The following is a 25,246-nucleotide window of genomic DNA, read 5'->3' on the forward strand; positions in this document are numbered from 1 at the left end:
TTTCTAGACTGTGAGCTCACTGTTGGGTAGAGAACATCTCTATATGTTGCCAACTTGTACTTCCCAAGCGCTTAGTACAGTGCTCTGCACACAGTAAGCGCTCAATAAATACGATTGATTGATTGATTGATTGATTAAAAACAGAGTGGATAACTAAATCAAGAGACCCTTAGAGGTCAGAGAGAGTAAATTAGCCCAGCCCCACCTCCAGGTTCCTGCCAACAGATTTAACTGAGCCAGTTGCATGGCAAAACAACTACCTGTTTGGTTTCAAATATTTACACAAGGATACAGTGAACCTCCAACAGCCCAGGAGGGGACAAATATGTGCTAGGACAGGCAGACGCATTACCCAAAATTGACTGTGGCCAGTAGACCAGCCATGGCCTAGTGAATACAGCACAGGCCTGGAATTCAGAAGGACCTGGATTCTAATCCCAGCTCTGCCATTTGTCTGCTGTGTGACCTTGGGCAAGTCACTTTATTTCTCTGGGCCTCAGTTGCCTCATCCGTAAAATGGGGATCGAGACTGTGAGCTCTATGTGGGATAAAGACTGGATCCAACCCAATTTGCTTGTATCCACCCAAGCACTTAGTACAGTGCTGGCACGCAGTAAGCACTTAACGAATACCACAATTATTATTATTATTCAACTCAATATCAGAAAAATACGGACTAAATCAGGTATCTAATCCTGTCCGAGGCCCCCAAGCCCCAGACGTAGCCCCAGAACCATCTAGTCTCCCACAGGTCCTGGAGGATGGGGACAACCCGCCAGGACCTGCTGCTCAAGGCCAAAGCACAGGACTAAGCTAGGGGAACCCAACGAATAATGATGATACTTAAGTGATTACTATGTGCCAAGAACTGTTCTAAGTGCTGGAGTAAACACCAGATAATCAGACTGGACACACAATTCCTGTCCCACAAGGGACAGGAGCCTAAAGAGACTAAGGAGTCTATTCAGAATCTAAGTAAGAGGGAATAGGATTTAATCCCCATTTTTACAGATGAGGAAACTGAGGCTCCACAAAACAAAGTAAATGCCCAAGGTCACACAGCAGAGAAGGGGCAGAGCTGGGATTAGTACCCAGGTCCTTTGACTCCCAGTCCATGCCTTTTACACTAAACCACACTGCTTCTTTCCCAGGGCCTTAGAGATGGGACATGATGCTGGGACAATCTGAATGCTTGGGGGATCCTGCTGCTTGACCAGCCTTGATCTGACCCCGGGACTTCTTCTGAACTGGCCCAGCCTCAGGACTGGAGACAGTTGAATAAATAGTCGAATTCTTAGATTCAGCCCCAAGTTAGTCAGGAATATGGAAACCGGATTTCAAAGGGGGGTTGTTTGGAGTGGGGAGGGAGAGACTGGAATGGGTCCTCAAAATCCCAGCTGGTAGGAGATTAGGCTGGGATACACCTCTTTCCTCCTGCATTTTAGGGCTGGGCAGGTTGTGGCATGGCAGCTGGGACCCTTCTGCATATGCACAATATGTTTGCCCATGCAAGTTGCACCCCAAAACTGCTCCAATTCCCTGAGGAAAGCCCAAATACAGGAACAGACCACCTGGGTGCAGCTTTGCTCACCCACAAACCCTGTTTTAGATTCACTGATTGATTGATTGACTGGATGCAAAGCCCTGAGCTCATGGAGGCCAGGTTGAATGAGATCTCTAGGGGTCAGAGTGTGCGTTCCCTCTGCAGACAGTATGAACTTCACCCACAATTTACAGACTTCAGATGTTGATTCTCCTGAGTCCTGGGCCTCTGGAGTAAAGCCTCAGGGGGGTGGGGTAGAGCGGCAAGGGGCCCAAGATGACAGCCAGAACCAGGAGGAAGCAGCAGGGCTGGGACAACACCAAACCCTGGAATTATAGGAAAAGCAGCAACTCCTGGCACGCTCTCCACAGGCTGGTGCGCCAGGCTGAGCTGATAAAAACATACCCCTCAGTGATTTCCTGGGAAGAGACAGGACACAACACAGGGACATGTGCAAACACAGACAGCAACTGGCTGGAGTTTTTCATTTTAAGGCTTGAAACCCATAGGCCCATCCCACTCCAGCATCATATCATACTCCACGATAACTGGGGTATTCAGACCTCACCGGCTGGAAAACCAGGAAGACCGGGCTGAGTTGGGGCGACCTTGATGGGGCAGTGGAGAATCTGGAACCTTCCCCACTGCAGCAACAATGTCCCGCAGCTCCCAGTGCTGACATCGTCGGCCTCTGATCACCATTTCTGCGATCTTTACCGTGGTATGGCTTTTCTCTGTGTGTCTGCCCCCAGTCCCCACCTCCCCTTTCAGACTGGGTGCCGCTGTGTGCCAGAGAAGTGTGGGAATTACTTTCCTGGTACCTTTCCCCAGGACTTTCTTAGTATAGTGCTTCAGCACCAAGTAAATCCTTAACAAATGTAACAGATAATCTTAATGTCCCCATACCTCATTATGCTCCCCATTGAATCTAGGCACACGCAAGGCAGTATACATTCATATGCCTAAACACTTCAAATGCAGCACATGCAGGCATACTGCTAGCCTCCACGTGAACACATACCTGTTTCTCTGTCATGGCATAGATATATTGCCGGTTGGGACTTAGCACCAGGTCTCTCAGGATGGAGCTGCCTTCGTGGGCGACCACATTCTCGTACTGCAGAGCCGGGTGCCCTCCAGGGCTGGACAAATCCACCAGGATCTGGAGAAAGAATGGAATTGTTGAGCCATTAACTCCAACCTTCCAAACCGCGTTCAAAAACAGGCTAAACTGACCTTTGCAATACCAGATTAAGACTCCTCCTTCTCATCTCGTCTTGCCCCTACTCTCCCCCAGCAGCAGGCACGGGAGTTGGGGAGAAGTTTGCTGAGCCCCCCCACCTTCGCCCCTCCCCAAATAGTAAACTTTTCTCCACTGCAATTATGTTAAAGGTTCCTAAATGGCTGTTCAAACTGAGTAAATAGAAAACACATTAGGAGAAGCCACAGGGCAGACACCCCCTGGAAGGGGCTCAGCACAACAGGGCTTAATTCACCTAACCTAATTTCCAAGCTAGGCTGAGGATGGGCACTCCTATGGTTAATGTGATAGCCAGGGTGGCTAATAGAATTGGGAGCCTGGGGGCCTCGACCACTGAGAGGCTAGTGCCAAGGAATGGCAGGGCCTGGAAATCAGGTTGGTGAATCTCAGTGAACAGCTGACTGAAAATGAATACTATGGAGGAGATTAAGCAGAGGCCAGCTGCACCCCTACCAATCACCCCGAAAGATGCCTCTGAAGAGCATCACACCTAATGCCACACCACCACCCACTCTCCTGCCCTTTGCCTGCTCAATAAGGCTCAAATATTAGTCCAGGTCTGAGGAATCCAAAGGACAGCGTTTGGGACCTGGAAAATAGTAAGAGGTGGGTATGGTGTGTGGGATGGGGGTCGGGGAAGCTCCTTCTCTGACTCATTAGGCCAATAACCCTCCTTTCAACCACTCGCCCCTATGCTCTCTCCCAGATCTTGGCCTCCTCAAAGCTCTGCCAATGCTCCATGCATCTTCCCCAGCAGGGAGGATCCCCCAAACCTGCTGAAGATACCTTTTACACAACTCTGACCTGACCAAAAGGTGACCCAAGGGAAGCCCAGGCCCAGACACTGCCAGAAAAATCTCACTGTTTCAGCAGCATGATCTCCTAACACTGCAAGCCAAAAATCCCGTTTCCCCACACCCTCGGAGACAAGGCCTTCCCTTCAATTTTGGGGGCCCGCCGGGTGCCTTGTTAGCCTCTCCTCCCCCTTGCCCCTCCACTCCAGTCCCAACACCACACCATTCCACAATAAACACACTAGCGTTTTTTTGCATAGTTTACAATCAAGGAGAGAGAGCCAGGCAGGAAAATGCCCCCCCCCCCCAACCCCTCTACCCTCCTTATTAGCATGGAAATGTATTCCAGATCACAAACAAACTGGAGCCCCGTTTAATTAGAGCGACGCCTTTGATTCACTGCCAGCTTCCCGATAACATCAGCCAGGATTATTTTTAGTCGCTTTTACAAAACAAATGTATTTAATTAAGAGAGAGACCCCTGAGGTACTTTCCAGAAAAACTAACTTCCCAGCAAATGGCCAGGGAAGAGGGATGTGTGTGCTTGTGTTTTAGTCTCTCTCTGAGAGGACAGTCGGTGGGGGGGCGGTGCAAGTTTTGGTCTTCTATGACTCCCACTCAGTAAAGTGAGGTGCTATCTGGGGAATAATACTGTTGACTCCAAGTCCTTCCATGACAAGTCCTTCTAATCCCAGCTCTGCCACTTGTCTGCTGTGTGACCTTGGGCAAGTCCCGTGGCTCAGTGGAAAGAGCCCGGGTTTGGGAGTCAGAGGTCATGGACTCTAATCCTGGCTCCGCCACTTGTCAGCTGTGTGACTTTGGGCAAGTCTCTGTGCCTCAGTTACCTCATCTGTAAAATGGGGACTAAGACTGTGAGCCCCACGTGGGACAACCTGATCACCTTGTATCCCCCCCAGCACTTAGAACAGTTCTTGGTACATAGTAAGGGCTTAACAAATACCACCATTATAATTATTATTATTCTCTGGGCCTCAGTTACCTCAAATGCAAAATGGGGATTAAGACTGTGAGATGCACGTGGAACATGGACCGTCTCCAACCCCATTTGCTTTATATCTGCCCAGTGTTTAGTACACTCCCTGGCACATAGTAAGTGCTTAACAAATACATTATCATTTTCTTCAATCCTCCCCTGACCCAATGCCCTAAGTCTCTGTCAACCAATGGTATGTACCGAGCCCTAATTGTGGGCAGAGAACTGTACCAAAAGCTTGGAAAAGTACAATACAGTTGGTAGACACCATCTCCGTCCTCAAAGAGCTTAAGGTCTAATGGAGGAGACAGACATTAAAATAAATTACAAGCAAGGGAAGCAATCAAGGGTAAGGATATGTACATAAGTGCTGTGGGGTTGTGGGGTGCTTAAGGGGTGGGACTAAGGGTATGGGTGAGGAGAAAGGGAGGGAAAAGGAGGTGGGGGGGAAGAGAACTTAATCTGGGAAGGTTTCCTAGAGGAAATGTGATTTCAGTAGGGTTTTGATTGGTTGGATGTCAAGGTAGGGGGAACTCCAGGCAGGATGAGGGCATGAGGAGGGAGTGAAGAGGGCATGAGCTGGGCAGGGAAGCGGGAAGGGTGGTGTTGCATAACCCTCCAACTGTTAATTCCCCAAAAGAGCCAAAGCTATGTTACCTCCTTCCCCTCTCTCCTCCTCCTGGCTGGTGCTGATATTTCTCAAACCCTAGCAGTGTATCCTTTCCCCAAACAGTCAATCATCTTGGCCCCTTTGTTCTCTCAATTTGGCCCATTTTCCTGCTGCAAATCACACCTCACTCCCCAGCCTGCAGTCAGGGCTGGAGGGTGGACAGGCAGAAAGCTCCAGAAAATAGTTTTGTTCCTCACCATAGATGAAAGGTTATAACCCATTTTGTGGGGAAAAAATAGCTAAATCTGCCACACTCTAATGGCACAGGCTGTAAACTCAATGTGGGCAAGGAATGTGTCTGTTGTTGTACTCTCCCAAGTGCCTAGTGTAGTGCTCTGCATAAAGGAAGTGCTCAATAAATACAACTGACTGACTATCATCTGGACACCAGTAAATACCCCAATGGTAATTTTTTTGTGTGTACATTTCTCATTCATGTAATCTGTCACCAAATCCTGTTGATTGTACCTTCATGACATGACTAAAATCCATCCTTTCCTCTCCATCCAAAATGCTACTACTCTGATCCAAGTACTTCTCATATCTCACCTTGACTACTGCATCAGCCTTCTCGCTGACATGCCTGCGTCCTGTCTCTCCCAAATTCATTCCATACTTCATTGCTGCCTGGATTGTTTTTCTAAAAAAAAAATGTTCAGGCCACCTCCCTGAGAACCTCCAGTGGTTGCTCATCCACCTCTGTGTCAAACATCACCTATAAAGCACTCAATCACCTTTAAAGCTCACCCCATTCCTACCTTACCTGATTTCCTACTAAACCTAGTCAATCAAACCTATTTATCGAGCCCTTACTATGTGCAGAGCACCATACTAAGCGCCTGGGAGAGTACAACAGATTTAGCAAACATGTTCCCTACCCATAATGAACTTACAGTCTAGAGGGGGAGACAGATATTCTAATGAATAGTTTATAATATATAATTTAAAAATGTGTATATACGTGCTTTGGGGTTGGGGGTGGGGCGATCAAATGTCCAAAGGTCACAGATTGAAGTGCATAGATGATGCAGACAGGACAGCGAGCCGGAGAAAAGAGAGCTTAATTGGGGAAAGAGTCTTGTAGAAGATGTCACCTTAATAATGCTTTGAAGGTGGAGAGCGTGGTGGTCTGGCATGTATGCCGGTCTCACCTCCACAACATTGCCAAGATCTGCCCTTTCCTCTCTAGCCAAACTGCTACCTTGCTGGTTCAATCTCTTGTCCTATCCTGACTGGATTACTGCATCAGCCTCTTTTCTGATCTCCCATCCTCCTGTCTCTCCCCACTTCAGTCTATACTTCACTCTGCTGCCCGGATTTTCTTTGTACAGAAACACTTTGGGCATTCATTCATTCATTCAATTGTATTTATTGAGCGCTTACTGTGTGCAGAACACTGTACTAAGCGCTTGGGAAGTACAAGTTGGCAACATATAGAGACGGTCCCTACCCAACAGCGGGCGCATGTCACTCCCCTCCTCAAAAATCTCCAGTGGTTGCCTATCAACCTTCAAATCAAGCAAAAACTCCTCACTCGGCTTCAAAGCTCTCCATCACCTCGCCATGGGCAGCCATTGGAGGTTCTTAAGGATTGGGGAAACATGGACTGAACGTTTTTGTTGATAAATAGTCTGAGCAGCAGAATGAAGTGTGGATTGGAGTGGGGAAAGACAGGAGGCCGGGACGTCAGGGAGGCAGATGCAGTAGTCAAGGCGGGACAGGATAAATGCTTGGATTAACGTGGTAGACGTTTGGATGGAGAGGAAAGGGCAGATTTTAGCAATGTTGTAAAGGTAGAATCTACAGGATTTGGTGACTCTGACTATGTGAATGGAATGAGAGAGATGAGTTGAGGACAACACCAAGGTTACGGGCATGTGAGATAGGAGTTCGGTCTTGGACATGTTCAATTTGAGATGTCAACAGTACATCCAAGTAGATATGTCTTGAAGGCAGTAGGAAATGCCTTACCTCACACCTCCCTTCTCTCCTTCGACAGCCCAGCCTGCACCCTCCACTCCTCTGCTGCTAACCTCCTCACTGCGCTTCATTTTTGCCTGCCCCACCGTCGACCCCTGGCCCACATCCTACCTCTGGCCTGGAATGCCCTCCCTCCTCACATCCTCCACCTCCTCCAGGTGAAAGCTCACTGCCTCCAGGAGGCCTTCCCAGACTGAGCCCCCTTTTTCCTCTGCTCCTCCTCCCCTCCCCATCACCCCAACTCCCTCCCTCTGCTCTACCTCCTCCCCATCCCTCAACATTTGTGTATATATGTACATATTTATTATTCTATTTATTTTATTAATGATGTGTATATACTATAATTCTATTTATTCTGATGGTACTGACACCTGTCTACTTGTTTTGTTTTGTTGTCTGTCTTCCCCCTTCTAGACTGTGAGCCCGTTGTTGGGTAGGGATTGTCTCTGTTGCCTAATTGTACTTTCCAAGCACTTAGTACAGTGATCTGCACACAGTAAGCGGTCAATAAATGCGACTGAATGAAAGAAGGAATGAATGAATGAATGAAATGCAAGATTGCAGGGAAGGAGAGAGATCAGGGCTGGAGATGTAGATTTGGGAATCTTCTGCCTAGAGATGGTAATTGAAGCCATGGGAGCAAATGAGTTCTCCAAGGGAGTGGGTGTAGAGGGAGAATAGAAGGGGACCTTCTAGACTCTGAGCCCGTTTCTAGACTGTGAGCCCGTTGTTGGGTAGGGACCATCTCTACATGTTGCTGACTTGTACTTCCCAAACGCTTAGTACAGTGCTCTGCACACAGTAAGCGCTCAACAAATACGACTGAATGAATGAATAGAACTGAGCCTCAAGAAACCCCTACTGTCAGAGGATGGGAGGCAGAGGAGGAGCCAGCAAAAAAGACTGACAAATCCACAGTCTACATACTCCACTCTAACACAAAACTCCTCACTGTGTTTCAGTCTCACCTATCTTGCTGTCGACCCCTTGCCTGTAACTCCCTCCCCTTTCAGATCCAACAGACCAATACTCTCACTACCTTATTAAAAGCACATCTCCTCCAAAAGGCCTTCCCTGACTAAGCCCTTATTTCCCCTACTGCCTTGACCTTCTGAATTTGCCTCTGCACTTGGATCCTTACTCTTTGAGCACCTGACAGTCACTCCACCCTCAGCCCCGGAGCACTTACGTACATATCTGTAATTTATTTTAATGTCTGTCTCCCCCTCAAGACTATAAGTTCCTTATAGGCAGACAACATGTCTACCAAGTTTGCTGTATTCTCCTAAGCGCTTAGTATGGTGCTCTGCTCACAGTAAGAGCTCAATAAATACCACTGATTTACCGACTGCTGGCAAAGTGAATCCCAAGTGGTCATATAGGGATCAATATGCAGACATGTTTTCAGTAATCTGTTTAAAGTTCCTGGGTGCATATGCACTCATTCAAAAGGTAGGGTACTTAAAATATTCACTTGTGCATGTATGCTGACCTGATTTTAGCAAAATGGATCCTCACGTGCATCCCATAAAATGTGCACAATAGAGGTGCACGCACACACACACACACACACACACACACACACACACACACAGAGAGACAGGCATAGGTAGACATCCATGTGTTCCTGTGCAAGGCAAGAAGGAAACAAAGGATCAGAAGGAAGCATCATCTGTGGCCTAAGGAGAAACTGCATGGCCTAATGGATAGAGCATGAGCCTAGGAGTCGGAGGGACCTGGGTTCTAATCCCGGCTCCACTACTTGCCTGCTGTGAGACCTTGGGCAAATCACTTAACTTCACTGTACCTCGATTACTTCATCTGCAAAATGGGGATTAAGACTGTCACTGTTTATTGTTGTATTGTTCTTTCCCAAGTGCTTAATACAGTTCTCTGCACATAGTAAGCACTTAGTAAATACGATTGAATGAATGAGTGAGCCCCTTGTGGGACATGGCCTGTGTCCAACATGATTAGCTTGTATCTAGCCCAGTGCTTAGAACAGCACCTGGTACATAGTAAGCGCTTAACAGATACCATAAAAAGAGAGAGAAAGGAGAAAGGTGATTCTAGTTTCCCTCCCCAGGGGCACAGGAAAAAGGCAGATTGCTAGCCAAGAAAGAGGAAAAGGGAGGTGCCCAGGTATGCTTTCCCCCGCCCAAGGGAAAGAGCACTAGAAAGAAATGAGACTGGGGTGGGGAGAGAGTGAGAGAGAGGGAAAACGGAAGCACGGTGGGTGGGAGCATTCCTGAAACCCAATCTCCTGAAGGAAGCATGCTTTCCTTCTGCACTCCCACATCCGCTCCTGGTCACCCCTGCTAATTTCCAGCTTCTCTCCTTTTAAATAAAACCAGACAAGAACAGAGAGGTGACTCTCCAGAAGATAGAGGAAGCCTGGCGGTGCTCCTGCCCCATTATGTGGCCCACATCAGGAGACAATGGGGAGAACATTCAGGACTGGGCTGAATGGTGTCTGCTATAGGATATGGGAGAGGGAAGGACTTCATTCATTCAATCATATTTATTGAGCACTTACTGTGTGCAGAGCACTGTACTAAGCACTTGGAAAGTACAAAAGAGCAATAAAGACAATCCCCGTCCAATAAATGAATAGGATTATAGATCTGTCTCTAGCACCCTCTGACTGGCCAGTTGGTGTCAGACACCCTGTCTGCAATGAGTTGTCCCCCTCAATCACGCTCCTCGATCCTATGCTCCCTATAACTAAAACCTATCCTGTGGTTTTAGTGGTTTCCAAAAACAAAACAAAAAAAATAGTAAGTTTTCCCCTCTGCCACAGAGCTTCCCAACCGGCCTGGTCTGGCATGTGCGACTGGCTCTCATGGTCCCCGAGGACCCCAGAAACCATCACACCCAGTGACATAACTGGCTCCTCAGTCCCCAAAATGAACTCTGAGGTTTGCCAACCCCATTCCCTACCTGCCTCATCATGATCCTCCTGCCCCAGATTTCACAGCTCTTCTCAATGCCACACACCATTCTTCCCTTTCTCTTTCTGCAACATTTACACTTTAAATAAGCAACCACAGCCACCACTATGAATCAAACAGCTGTTTGCATCATCATAATTGACTTGTCTACAACTGTCTGCCTTGTATCCAAACCCAATAATTGCCCAAGCTATGGACGAGCAGCTCACAAAGGAGAGAAATCTAAATCCTCCCCAGCTTCCCAGTAGGTAGTTTACAGCTCTGCCTATTCCTTCTCTGGGACCATTGTCTCCTTTTACGGGTTGTGCCCTAGCCTGGTGACTTTTCAAAGGCGTGCCCTATGTGCTAAATTACTGCTGCCACACACGCACACAGCTAGGGACTTGGGTGCAGGCATGCACAGGGCTGGAGAGATATGCTCCCCAAGAGATGGTCTTCACACATCTCCCCACTTATCAAAAACCTCCAATGACTACCCATTCCTATCCAAGCAGAAAATACTGACCTCTGGCTTTAAAGACATTCCATCAGCTCTCTCCCTCTTATCCACTCTTATCCCACTACACCCCAGCTTGCAGCAGTCATTCCAAACTACTCACTTGGCTTCCTTTCCGCTGCTTACAGCTTACTCATACCCTCCTCTCCCTCCCTCACCTCCCCCCTGCCCCGCCAGCCCACTGCCTGAAACTCCCTCACTCCTTCCCCGATTCACACCCAGCCAGACCACAGCTCTGCCCATCTTCAAAGCTCTCCTGAAATCACATGTCCTCCTGGCCTTCCCCAATTAACCTACACTCTTCCTACTTTCTAACTGCCGCTTCAGCCCTTTCAGCTACAACTCCCACACCAAGCACTAAAGCGTACGGTTAATAGACTCTATCATTTCTTCCTCTCCATATTTTAAGTGTCAGTCTCCTCCTCTAGACTGTACACTCCTAGAAGGTGGGGATCATATCTACTAATTATATGCAAGATCTTATTTCAGTGCTCTGCACACAGTAGGTGCTTAATATACGATATTGATTGAGGTGGTCCAATCTGTTCTCCACGGCAAGCCCAGAGATCCCTTAACTGGCCCCAACTCCAGGAGTGCAGGTCAAGCATAGCCAAAGGCCCAGGACAGCCATATGCCTGGAGGCTCAGCTGTGGGGCTGACAGACCCAACCTAGAGGCCCACAGAAGGCTGTTTGTTTTTGATTCCCTAAGGACAGGAAGTCAGCACATTGGGTAGGCCCTGTAACGGAGGCATGACCAAAGGGAGAAAGCGGCTGGGTTCAGGAAACACAGGGGGAGGAGTAATCGAAATTCAGTTATGAGTTAACCATATGTTAGGCCATTCTGAGCCCCTAAGGAGGACCAGAATATACCTAGCAATCAAAATCCATGCCCCTTCTGTTTTAAGAACACGACCTCAAGGTCGTAAGAACCCAAACTAAGCAAAATTGGAGAGGAGCCCAGAGTATGACGAGGGTGGGGGCGACCCCCAAGGGGAATATGAAAAGCCACAAACATAGATGAGTAGCTGCACAAATATTCATCCTCATGTAAACTAGAAATGGGTCCAGCCAAGGATTCTATAAATACCCGGATGGTCAATTTTACTTACAACATATACTTAGGGTATTTCTCCCTTCTCCCTTTGCTCTTCTCCTCACCTCCTGCCACTTATAATGATAATAATAATAATAATAATAATGTTATTTGTTAGTGCTTACTGTGTGCCAGGCACTGTAACAAGCACTGGGGTGGATACAAGCAAATCGGGTTGGACCTAGTCCCTATCCCACATAAGGCTCAAAGTCTTAATTCCCATTTTACAGATGAGGAAACTGAAGCACAGAGAAGTGAAGTGACTTGCCCAAGGCCACACAGCAGACAACTGGCAGAGCCAGGATTAGAGCCCAAGACCTTCTGACTCCCAAGCTCAAGCTGCATCCACTATGCCATGCTGCTTCCCATGGCAGTCTCCCCTTCTAGACTGTAAGCTCAATCAAACAATCAATCAGTCGTATTTATTGAGTGCTTACTATGTGCAGAGCACTGTACTAAGCGCTTGGGAAGTACAAATTGGCAACACATAGAGACAGTCCCTACCCAACAGTGGGCTCACAGTCTAAAAGGGGGAGACAGAGAACAAAACCAAACATACCAACAAAATAAAATAAATAGGATAGAAATGTACAAGTAAAATAAATAAATAGAGTAATAAATATGTACAACCATATATACATATATACAGGTGTTGTGGGGAAGGGAAGGAGGTAAGATGGGGGGATGGAGAGGGGGACGAGGGGGAGAGGAAGGAAGGGGCTCAGTCTGGGAAGGCCTCCTGGAGGAGGTGAGCTCTCAGCAGGGCCTTGAATGTGGGCAGGGAACATGTATACCAACTCTGTTGTACTGTACTCTTCCAAGCACTTAGTACAGTGTTCTGCATACAGTAAATGTTCCATAAATACCAATCAATTGACTGACAAGTTCCTATGCCCACATGTGGAGTATCAGTTCCCCCAGTACTGACAGAGCAACTGCTCTAAGTAGAACACTTTCCTGAGCATTTGGGATATACAAGAGTAAAAAAAAAAAAATGCAATCTCTGCCCTCAAAAGGCTTACCTTGCCAGATAGAGTAGAAAATAGAGCAAAAATTGATGAAAAAGCAAAGTTAAGAATGAGAAAAATGTGTATATATACACACATTTCCCTCATTCTTGTATATACATATATACAAGAATGTATATATATTCTTATATATACACACATATAAAATACATAGTGAATACATAGGGGACTGTGTCCAATCTGATTTGCTTGTATTCACCCCAGCGCTTAATACAGTGTCTGGCACATAAAAAGCACTTTAACGAATACCAGTATTGTTATTGTTATTACCATTACAACATATATGATGTCTAGGATGGCATTTTGTTGTCTGTCTCCCCCCTTCTAGACTGTGAGCCCATTGTTGGGTAGGGACCGTCTCTATATGTTGCCAAGTTGTACTTCCCAAGCACTTAGTACAGTGCTCTGCACACAGTAAGTGCTCAATAAATACGATTGAATGAATGCATGAATGAATTGCTTCCTCTCCATGAGGCCTGCAATACCGATGCCACTGGAGCTACAGGATCTGTGGGGAGCAGGGCTCAGCGGGTCACAGGGTGGGGGGGACGACACCCCCGTCCAAAGTGTCCTCCCTCCACCAAACAATAAAGGAGCCAAGGAACCTTTGAAAAAACTCATAACCAAAGACTGGAGTTGTGAGATGCTCAAAGACCGCCCCCTCCACTTACCATTTCAGTTGCATATTTTACTAGTGATATTTTAGATGGGTGAATTTTTATTTGCCTTCGGTTTGAATTATTTTTTATCATGGTGCCTATCTTTCCCCACTCCGAATGTAGCCCCTTATGGGTCAAGGACTGTCAAAGTTTATTTCCTTGTAATTCCCCCAACACTTTGCAAAGTGGTATTTGTTAAGCCCTTACTATGTATTCAAGCACTGTACTAAGCACTGAGATAGATACAAGATAATCAGGCCCCATAGAGGTTCAGAGTCTGTGTACATATGTTTGGGGGATGGGGAAGAATAGCCGCATGGGAAGCAGTGTGGCCTAGTGGATAAAGCCCGGGCCTGGGATTCAGAGGACCTGGGTTATAATCGCAACCCCGTCACTTGCCTGCTGTGTGACCCTGGACAAGTCACTTCACTTCTCTGTGCCTCAGTTACCTCATCTGTAAAATGGGGATTAAGGCTTTGAGCCCCATGTGGGACATGGCCTGTGTCCCGCCTGATTAGCTTGTATCTGCCCCAGCACTTAGTACAGTGCCTGGCACATGGTACAGAAGCAGCGTGGCTCAGTGGAAAGAGCCTGGGCTTTGGAGTCAGAGGTCATGGGTTCAAATCCCAGCTCCTCCAATTGTCAGCTGTGTGATTTTGAGCAAGTCACAACTTCTCTGTGCCTCAGTTCCCTCATCTGGAAAATGGGGATTAAGACTGTGAGCCCCCCGTGGGACAACCTGATCACCTTGTAACCTCCTCAGTGCTTAGAACAGTGCTTTGCACATAGTAAGCACTTAATAAATACCATTTTAAAAAGAGCTTTACAGATACCGTTTTTAAAAAAACACAGGTAGGGTATAGTCTAAGTACTTAATAAACACGATTATTAACAATAAAAATCATAATGATTTATTACCTGAGAATACTGGTTATCAGTTAGGACAATTTCACCCAAGAGGATGACTTTCAAATCAATCAATTATATTTACTGAGCACTTACTGTGTGCAGAGCACTGTACTAAGGAGTTGGGAGAGTACAATATGATTGGTACAATCCCTGCCCTGAAGGAGTTTACAGTCTAATAGGGGAGACAAACATTAAAATAAATTACAGGTAAAAGGAAGAGTGTGGTTTGGGGAAACTGGAGTGAGGGTGACGGGGGAGGCAAGTGTCCCAGGCAGGGGAATAGGTATGAACCATGGATCAGAGGTGGGAAAGTGGAAGAGCAGTTAGGGGTTAACTTGAGAGGATCAAAGCTCAAAACTGGTGTGTTGTAGGACAACAGAGCAGATAGGGGAGAGGAAGTCAGCAACTAGGAGTTTAAGTTTCACTCACCAAGGAATGGTGAGTTACTAGAGACTTCTAAGGAGAAGAGAGATCTGCTGTTTTATTATTATTATTATTATTGCATTGATTAAGTACTTACTTTGTATTTGCTAAGCGCTAGGGTTATGCGATAGGACACTATCCCTGTCCCACACAGGATAGATAATTTATCTCATCCCACTTGGCAGATGAGGAAGCTGAGACCCAGAGAAGTGGAGTGACTTGCCTGCTGTCACACAGCAGCTGAGTGGTGGAGGTGGAACTCAAACCCAGGTCTCCTAACTCCCAGTCCTGTGCTCTTTCCACTAGGCCATTCTGCCTCCCGTCATGATTCTTGCAGCTCTAAGGATGACTGTAGAAGAGGGAGACTAGAGGCAAGGAGATCAGGAACCCTGCCAAGTGATGTGGCTAGTAGGGTGAATTCCAGATTGATTGTATCATCCTCTTAATCTCAACTAGAAACCTTGCCCCAGGATCACTTGCAGCAGAGTAAAGTCCTAAGTCACTGTTGAGCAAAGGCTGAACTGAGGTCAGGGACTGAAAAGCACATCCAGATGCAAAAGACCTCACATATCCAAAACTCCTTCTCACTCAACAGCTCCATGCCGCCCTTGCTCCACTAAGACAGCACCCACAGGAGACATTCTCCTCAGTGGGGAAAACCCATATGGGTTGGGCAGGGGAAATCCAGGGTCTGACTCAGTCAATGGCAAGTCTACTGTAAGAATAGTCTTGTCACGGCAACACTACTCTCCAGCAGGTGCCACCTGGCTAAAGCACTTGGAAGCCAAAACACACACCCTCCCCAACATACAAAAGGGATGTCGGAGCCTCGGAGTCAATGTTAGGCATCTAACTGAACCCCGCCTCGCCTGCAACCCTTCCCCTCATGCCCCCCATAATCGTAGCACAGTGCACAATTGCAGGCCTTTGGGAAATACAGAACTAAGAAGTGACTGTCCCTGCCCACAAGGAGCTTAGACTCTAATGGGGGAGACAAATATAAACATATATAGCACAGGCCTGGGAGTCGGAAGGACCTAGTTGCTAATCCCGGCTCCACCACTTGTCAGTCAATCGTGTTTATTGAGCACTTACCGTGTGCAGAACACTTTACTAAGTGCCAGGGAGAGTACAATATAACACATTCCCTGCCCACAGTGAGCTTACAGTCAACTGCTGTGTGACCTTGGGCAAGTTGCTTCACTTCTCTGTGCCTCAGTTACCTCACCTGTAAAATAGGTATTAAGATTGTGAGCCTCATGTGGTACAGGGACTGTGTCCAGCCTGATTACCTTTTATGTACCCCAGCGCTTAGTACAGTGCCTGGCACATAGTGAGCACTTAGCAAATACCATTAAAAGATAAATAAATACCAATGATTGACTTAAGTGATTTTCCTTGCAAAAAGCTCTCATTTGCCAACAATTCAATTCCAATCTGTGCCAGCAGACAGGATAAAACCTGGATCCCCTGACTCCTTAATGAGCTTTCACATGCTCCAACCTTTAGAACCTGAGCCCCTTGAGCTATGAAGCTAGAGCATAGCACTGCCAAGCCTGAATACCTAGGAAGTCCACAGGTCCTGCTCAACAGCATTGGTTCCTGGCCTGGCCTGCCATCTACTCCTTTTCAATGGAAGACTGCTGTGCCTAAGAAACCTCTGTGAAGTCTAGACCCCAATATATGGTAGATCTATATGCTTCCTTGGGCAATCTAATCCTGACTCTGCCAGTTGGGCAAGTCACTTCACCTCTCTGGGCCTTGATTTCCTCATGTATAAAATGGGGATTCAATATCTGCTGAGAAGCAGCATGACCTAGTGGAAAGAGCCCAGGGCTGGGCTCCCAGATCAGGTTTCAGATCAACCACTTGCCTGCTGTGTGACCTTGAACAAGTCACAGCGTGGCTTAATGGAAAGACCATGGTCTGGGGAGTCAGAGGTTGTGGGCTCTAATCCTGGCTCCCCCATTTATCAGCTGTGTGACTTTGGGCAAGTCACTTAACTTCTCTGTGCCTCAGTTACCTCATCTGTAAAATGGGGATTAAGACTGTGTGCCTCACTTGGGACAACCTGATTACTTTGTATCTACCCCAGCGCTTAGAACAGTGCTTGGCACATAGTAAGCCCTTAACAAATACCATCATTATTATTAACTTCTCTGGGCCTCAGTTTCCTCATCTGCAGAATCAATCAATCGTATTTATTGAGCGCTTACTGTGTGCAGAGCACTGTATTAAGCGCTTGAATGGGGATTCAATACCTGTGCTCCCTCCTACTTAAGACTGTGAGCCCCACATGGGACCTGGTTATCTTGTATCTACCCCAGCACTTAATACGGTGCTTCACACACAGTAAGCGCTAAACAAATACCTCGATTATTATTATAATAAAAGTGTTCTATAAAATGAATGCACCAGGTATCAAACGCATCATTAGCCTCGCCAAATACCAATATTCAGAGGCAACGAGCCTGTTGTGTCTAGTGACCCAAACGTTCTGCCTTTGCTAAAGTGAAGTGCACTATTACCTGAAGCCAGCATTAACAACGGGACGTGAGGATCCACTTCCACTTCCTCAGACGGAGGGGAAACCAGGGTTCCAGGTTCCTATTACCTCTTCAAACCTTCCCATTTAACCAGATGCTATCCATACTAATCCTCTAGGGCTCCCCTAAGGAACAGGTGTCATTTCACATCTCTGTTCCCATCTGGCATTTCAAGACACCCTCCACCCACAAACAACAACTGCTCCAAACAGATGCATGTGTCTGTCCATCTAACCACCTGCTGCCATCCACACCAGGCCCTCACCAAGCTCTTGACCAAAGGCATTAGCAGGAGCCAGCTGTCCTCAGACATGGCTTTAGGGTGACTGAGGGGGGCACTGGTACAGTCCAGCAGGAGCTTGGGGCTGGAAGGGGAGAAAGTCGAGGGTGCATAAACAATCAGATCACTCTGTTAAGGAATTCCAGCAGGATTTGCCTTTAGTGTGTCTCCTCTGAGGAGGAGTGGTGGGGAGGGGGGAGGGGGATTAGCAGAGGTGGCTAACCTCATGAAGACCAGATAATATCCTCTGCCAGGCCCAGGGGCATAGGGGAAATGACCTTTTGTACCTTATCTAATGGAGATGTTACCGATTTTTCTGCATTACAAAGAGAAAACAGAATGCGTCTGTTGTATTCTCCCAAGCCCTTAGTGCAGTGCTTTGCACACAGTAAGCGCTCAATAACTACCCATAGGTGTGGAGATAAAGGGAGAAAAACACAAGATATTTTAAAGCCACTACTGGGATCTCTCCCATTTTCCCTTTTGGGTGGCTTGCTACTACTGGGCATTTGAAACCCTACCACTGGGACAAAGACAGTACCTGAGCTAAAAGTTTACTGTGTTCACATTGCGTGAAGCTACATGTCTGTAATGGCAGTGTCTTGTTAATGAAACAAAATCCCAGCCTTGTGAGTGTTCAGCCTCCTGGATTGTTTTTTGCAGAGGGTTGGGGTTGGGGGGCCTTAATGGTATTTGTTAAGTGCTTACTACATGCCAAGCACTGTTCTAAGCATTGGGGTAGACACGAGGTAATCAGGTTGTCCCATATGGGGCTCATGGCCTTAATCCCCATTTTACAGATGAGGTAACTGAGGCACAGAGAAGTGACTTACCCAAAGTCAGACAGCTGATAACACTGGGGTAGATACAAGTTAATCAGGATGAACACATTCCATGTCCCACATGGGGCATACAGTATTAATTCACATTTTACAGATGAGGTAACTGAGGCCCAGCTAAATCAACCCAAGGTTACATATGTCAGCTGTGTGACCTTGAGCAAATCATTCATTCATTCATTCAATCGTATTTATTGAGCTCTTACTATGTGCAGAGCACTGTACTAATCGCTTGGGAAGTACAAGCTGGCAACGTATAGAGACGGTCCCTACCCAACAACGGGCTCACAGTCTAGAAGGGGGAGACAGACAACAAAACAAAACATGTGGACAGGTGTCAAGTCATCAGAATAAAATCACTTCACTACCAGAAGCAGCGTGGTTTAGTGGAAAGAGCACGGGCTTTGGAGTCAGAGGTCATGGGTTCGAATCCCAGCTCTGCCACTTGTCAGCTGTGTGACTTTGGGCAAGTCACTTGACTTCTCTGTGCCTCAATTACCTCATCTGTAAAATGGGGACTCAGACTGTGAGCGCTATGTGGGACAACCTGATAAACTTATATCTCCCCCAGTGCTTAGAACAGTGCTTTACACACTGTAAGTGCTTAACAAATACCATCATTATTATTATTATTTATTCTCTGGGCCTCAGTAACGTCATCTGTAAAATGGGGATTCATTACCTGTTCTCCTTTCTACTTAGATTGTGAGCCCAATATGGGGCAGGGACTGAGTCTGACCTTATGATCTTGTATCTTCCCCAGTGCTTAGAACAGTGCTTGACACATAGTTAGCGTTTGACAAATACCACATTTATAATTATCATTATTATTATTATGAGGTAACTGAGGCCCAGAGAAATCAAGTGGTTTGCCCAAGTTTGCACAGCAGACAAGTGGCAGGGCGGGGACTAGAACCCAGGTCCTTCTGACTTCCAGGGTCATGCTCTACCCACTAGGCCATGCTGCTTCTGGGTATTTTTTTATAATGGCATTTGTTAAGCACTTACTACATGCAAAGCACTGTTCTAAGCACTGGGGAGTTTACAAGGTGATGAGGTTGTCCCATGTGGGGCTCACAGTCTTAATCCCCATTTTCCAGATGAAGTAACTGAGGCACAGAGAAGTGAAGTGACTTGGCCAAAGTCACACAGCTAACAAGTGGCAGAGGCAGGATTTGAACCCATGACCTCTGACTCCAAAGCCCGTGCTCTTTCCACTGAGCCACACTGCTTCTCTGGGTTCCAAGCTTTCCACCTCTACTGAACCTTGGTCCAAGTGAAGCTTTCACTCAGATGTTCTGGGAACCAGCTGGTACCCAATAAAGGAGGCAGCCCTTTCCAAATGACTGGGTATCCAGTCCAGGCTGGATGGGGGATGAATGGGAGAGGTGAGGATCTACTTCACCCCATACCCCCAAAACAGGGCATAGGGATGGCCCTCCTGGAGAAATGTTCTCAACGACAAGAAGCTTTCTGAGGCTCATCTTTGTGCAGAGGGAAAGGTGTGAGCCCCCACCCTCTGCTTAACTTTGGCTCCCAGCAACTGCTTTCCAAAGGATCTGCCTCCAGATCAGTGTTTTGGACCAGACCAGAACAGCTGGTCTCTCTCTATGTCTGGGATGCAGCCTATGACTGATTCCCGCCCCCCTCCCCCTTCACCTCGCATCAGCTGTTTGCGTCCCCCTCCCCCTCCACCCCATCTGAGGCAGCTGGACGACTCATCACCAACATGCCCTAGCTTATCCCAGGAATGAAGAGATCAGGAAGCATATTTGCCATTTTTTCTTACATGGAGCCATCTGGTTTATTTATAAATTCTTTCTTTTGGACAGCTGCATGTACCCACAAGACAGTAGGCATGCACTGGCTCCCTGCGGCTTTGGTGCCTTGTGTGCTCCCAAACAGTGGGCCCCTCTAATAATAATAATAACGGCGGTGGTATTTGTTGAGTGCTTCTATGCGTCAAGACTGAATTAGGCACTGGGGCTCACAGTCCAAGTAGGAGGGACAATAGGCACTTAATCTTCATTTTACAGAAGAGGAAACTGAGGCCCAGAGAAATAAAGTGACTTGCCCAAGTTTGTGCAGCAGACAAGTAGCAGGGCCAGGATTAGAACCCAGGTCCTCTGACTCCCAGGCCTGAGTTCTTTCCACTAGGCCACACTACTTTGATTAAAACATTAGGGTCCCGCATCCACCAAATGCCATGGGTCCTGCCCTGGCAAAATAATTACCTAGCAGGCTCCATGTGAGCACTTAGTACAGTGCTCTGCACACAGTAAGAGCTCAATAAATAAGATTGAATGAATGAATGTGCCTCACCCCCACCTGGATCCGACTCGGGGCAGAGTTGGGAATGGGGCAGGAACAAGGACATAGGGCCATCAGTGGGTGAGGAGTACCTCTAAAAGATGGCATGGATCTGGTAGTAACAGGAGCCACCACGGAGCTACAGTTGTGCCCAGAATGACCTTGGTGCCACCCTCCTGAGTCCCGTGCTTTGGGTCATCCCCAACAAGGGCCTTCATTTTGGAACACTCCTGTGTCTCTGGCCTCACCGTTGACACTGCCTGTAGACCAGACCCCTAGAATGCCAGAGGCTCAATTCATTCATTCATTCAATCATATTTATTGAGCACTTACTGTGTGCAGAGCACTGTACTAAGCGCTTGGGAAGTACAGGTGGGGTTAGGAGCAGAACTAAGGAGATTCACTGGCTTACCCTCACTGAGGCCCCAAGCTACTGAATCAGGCAGGGACCCTGACTCCACGTCGGCCGGGCCAGGTGGGAAATGGCTCTATAACAATAATAATAATTGTGGCATTTCTTAAGTGCTTTCTATGTGTCAGGCACTGTTCTAAACGCTGGGATAGATACAAGCGAATCGGATTGGACACAGTCCCTGTCCCATATAAAGATCACAGTCTTAATCCCCATTTTACAGATGAGGGAACTGAGGCACAGAGAAGTTAAGTGACTTGCCCAAGATCACACAGCCGACAAGTAACGGAGCTGGGATTAGAACCCAGGTCCTTCTGACTCCCAGGCCCATGCTCTATCCACTATAAAACAGCAGAGGCAGTCAAGTAGTAGTTAGCCCCTCCCCACCACCCCCTCAAGTTAATTTTGTTTAAAGCTGCATTTAAGTGCTTACTACATGCCAGGCACTGTACTAAGTACTGGGATAGCTATAAGATAATCAGGTTGGACACAGTCCATGTCCCACATGGGGCTCAAACTCTTAATCCCCATTTTACAGATGAGGTTACTGAGGCACAGAGAATTTAAGTGACCTGCCCAGGGTCACACAGCAGACAAGTGGAGGAGTGGAATTAGAACCCAGGTCCTTTGACTCCCAGGCCTGTGCTCTTTCCATTAGGCCATGCTGCTTCCCCAACGTTACCCAAGGTTCCCTGCCCACAACAAGCTTGTAAAATAGGGATTGAGTCTGTGAGCCCCACATGGGACAGGGACTGTGTTCACCCCGATTTGCTTGTATCCACCCCAGCGCTTAGTACAGTGTCTGGCACATAGCAAGCATTTAGCAAATACCACAATTATTATTTTATTATTATTATTCAACAAGACTCCTGACACTTCCTCTGTCTCCTACACCCCCACCATGGCCCAGCTTCCCCTCTTCGGGGGACTAGGCAAAATTGAAGAAGAAAATCTGGATTAGGCTAGAAAAGGGGGAGGGTGGTGGGTATTGCTAAACAGAATGGAAATGCCTTCGGGATAGAAATACCTCAGCCCAGCCCAGTGTGTGTTGCGCATACACACAACTATGTATTCCAGCTACCTGCCAAGACAGGAATTCATTCTAAGGGTTAGAACCGGCCCCAATAAACCCTGGCAGGCAGACCGAAGAGCGGCACGGTGAGTCACCCCAGCTGGCACTCTAGCCTTTAACGTGCCAAAGGCCCACGTCTAACTGCCTTACCCGGATCTTTCCATTTCCGCTGCCACTCGAGGTTTTAGGGTGCCAGTTTGGGGTCCTTCTGGCCTCCGCTTGGGGGGACAGAGCCCAGTGGGAGCCAGGATGTCAGGAACAGCAGTAGCAGCTCCCCACTTCAGCCATGACTCCCCCTTGCAGCCCAGCAGATGCCCCTGCCTCCTCCTCTCACACCTCCCAACAGATCTGTATGAAAAAGCTATTTTGGGTGGCAGTTGCCAGAGCTAGAATGTCTTTCGGATCCTCTCTTAAGTCCCTCCCAGCTAATTAGAGGGAGAGGCTCGTTGAAGCCATTTGGATTGTCTATAAAAGGGGGGGAAAATACCCAGGGGACTGGTGGTGATGATTCCCCAGAACCCGGGAAATTATCCCAGAGACTATAAAGAGGTGTACAGTCAGACACCCTGGCCCCAAAATATCTCCATGGAGGAGTCACAGAGGGAAGCTCACAAGCTGTTCAGCATGTGGGAGTCCAGCTGGAATTGGGCTGGTGAGAGACAGTACCTTAGCTCTGCTCCTACCCAGTGATACCTTTCGGGCAAAATGGGGAGCGGGAAGGGGCCACAGGAGAGGCTGCTGTCTCTTGCACTGAGAAATAATTCTCGTTTAATAAAGATTAATACAAGCAGTGTTTCCTTCCCCAGCCTGACGTAGCCGCAAGCCAGAGAATATTGGAACTTTAATTATATCAGCATAATAAAGCAAAAAACAAGGAGATACTTAATCTAAATCAATGTTCATAACACCAAAGAACGAGAACGGCTCACCAGCACTGACAGATATGACACCGGTTAATCTAACCAGATTCAAAGTGAAAGTTATTAATGGCTCACTGCTCCCTCCAGGAGCTGGCAGCCAGATACATAGTTACGGCCATTCAACCACACAGCTTTGCTTCTTTCCGTGTACATTCCTCAACAGCAATATGCACACAAGCATGTCTCCATCTCCTACCAGCCTCACAGAGAGTCAGAGGGCCAGCCCAGCTCCTTTCTTCCTTCCTTTCTTTCTTTCTCTCTTTTCCCTACTAACCTAGCACAAACTCATACCCACAGAATACCATAAGAACCTAAGCATGGTCATGGCTGAGCCAGAGCCCTAGTCCATCCAACCCAAGATTCCATCTCCAAAAATGGCACCAGGATGCTGGGAGAAACCGTGTACTGGTTGCCCTCTTGGGCATCCCTCTTCATGGTTAGGGATGGACCAACGAACAGCCCCTATGTTTCCCCCTCTCCAACCCATTATGGACCCTTCATCCATTTACCTTAACCTTCAAACATTTCTCTGCACCATCTACCTCCCCTAAATAAGGAAATGGCCATATTGCCACATTCACAAACCCACCCAGATGTACACTCCTCCATCGAAACTGTAAGCTCGCTGGAGGCAGGGAATGTTTCTACCAACTCAGATTGTACTCTCCCAAGTGCTTCGTACAGTGTCATTACAGTGCCACAGTAAGTACTCAACAAATACCACTGACGATGATGATGATTCCCACATCGTCTATCTCCACTGTTACATGGCTACAGACCCTTTCCTCAGCTCCACTTGCTGGTAATATGCTTCTTCCCAATATCTTCTGAACACCTTGCCTACCCACAGAGCTTCAACCACTCCAAAAACCCACTTGGATCCAGGGACTGGCATCCATGTTACCGGTGCTGGCCAATCAGGAGCCATGAGAGAGCCTCTCCAGCAATCCCACGCTCCAGGACCAAAAAGAGATGAATTCACTGCAGTTATTAGACTCACGTGACCCCAAAAATCTCCAAGCCCCTACTAGCCTCAGGCCATCCTCTAGACTGTAAGCTCCCTGTGGGCAGAGAGCACCCTTACCAACTCTGTTGTGTTGTACTCTCCCAAGTGCTTAGTACAGTGCTCTGCATACAGTAAGCACTCAATGAACACCATCAATTGATTGACTGACCCTCAACCCAGCCCTTGCCAGTCAAAAGCACCTATTGCTGTCCACTTAGAGCAGCTGACAGTGAACAGCCCAGTTATCTGCCCTAGAGGGAGCCCAGCAACAACCCGTTCACTTCACAGATATTCTCAGTGTAGCCTAGTGGAAAAAGCACAAGACTGGAAGTCAGGAAACTTGGGTTCTAATCCCAGCTCTGCTTCTTGCCTGCTGTATGACCTTGGGCAAGTCACTTAGCCTCAGTTTCCTCTTCTGTAAAATGGAGATTCATTACCTGTTTCTGCCTCCCCCTTAAATTGGGTGCCCTGTGTAACAGTCTTGCCTGATCTAACTGCATTGTCTCGGGGCTTAGCAGAGTGGTTGGCACATAGTAAGTGCTCAACAAATATCACAATTGTTACTATTACTACTACTACAGGAGAGACATCCAAAGCAAAGGCCCCAATCCAGGCTGCCATTCAGCCCACTAGCCTTGCTTCCTGGAGTGAGGCAGGGAAGAGAGGCAACATAGTCAAAATGCTCTTGGCCTAACTGCCGAGAAAACCGCTTGGGAGCAGGCTATGGAGGCAGGGCCTCAGTGGAGAGACAAGCTGGGCCTCTCACCAGTCTCACGCCGGTGCCCAGCAGACTTTAGGGGCAGCAGGATAGAAATGAAAGAGCTTCAGAGATCGGGGGTTGGGGCCTCTCAAAGGAGCAAATGTCCCGCTTGCATCTTTATGATTAGCTGGACCTGATTTCAGACTGGAAAGCACAAGAGGGCCCTTTTCCCACTCTCAAGAAACTGGGGTTCAAGCAGTGAGCCAGGCAGGACTTCTAGAATGACAAGACAGAAACCTCATCTTTACCATTTCATCCCACCTTACAGAACCACTATTCCCACTGCAAGGAAGAGCACT

At 47.5% G+C, this 25,246-nt stretch overlaps 1 protein-coding gene across 1 annotated transcript in view; it reads right to left on the reverse strand.

Moving 5' to 3' along the window:
• Nucleotides 1-25,246, reverse strand: part of PLXNA1 (plexin A1) — a 249,591-nt gene that overhangs the window by 124,551 nt on the left and 99,794 nt on the right. The window contains exon 4 of the mRNA XM_038772017.1: nt 2,565-2,705. Within this exon, the coding sequence (XP_038627945.1) occupies nt 2,565-2,705 (141 nt within the window). The remainder of the gene's footprint in view (nt 1-2,564; nt 2,706-25,246) is intronic.

The sequence above is a fragment of the Tachyglossus aculeatus genome, chromosome X1 (genome assembly GCF_015852505.1).
Source record: "Tachyglossus aculeatus isolate mTacAcu1 chromosome X1, mTacAcu1.pri, whole genome shotgun sequence".
NCBI lineage: Eukaryota > Metazoa > Chordata > Mammalia > Monotremata > Tachyglossidae > Tachyglossus > Tachyglossus aculeatus.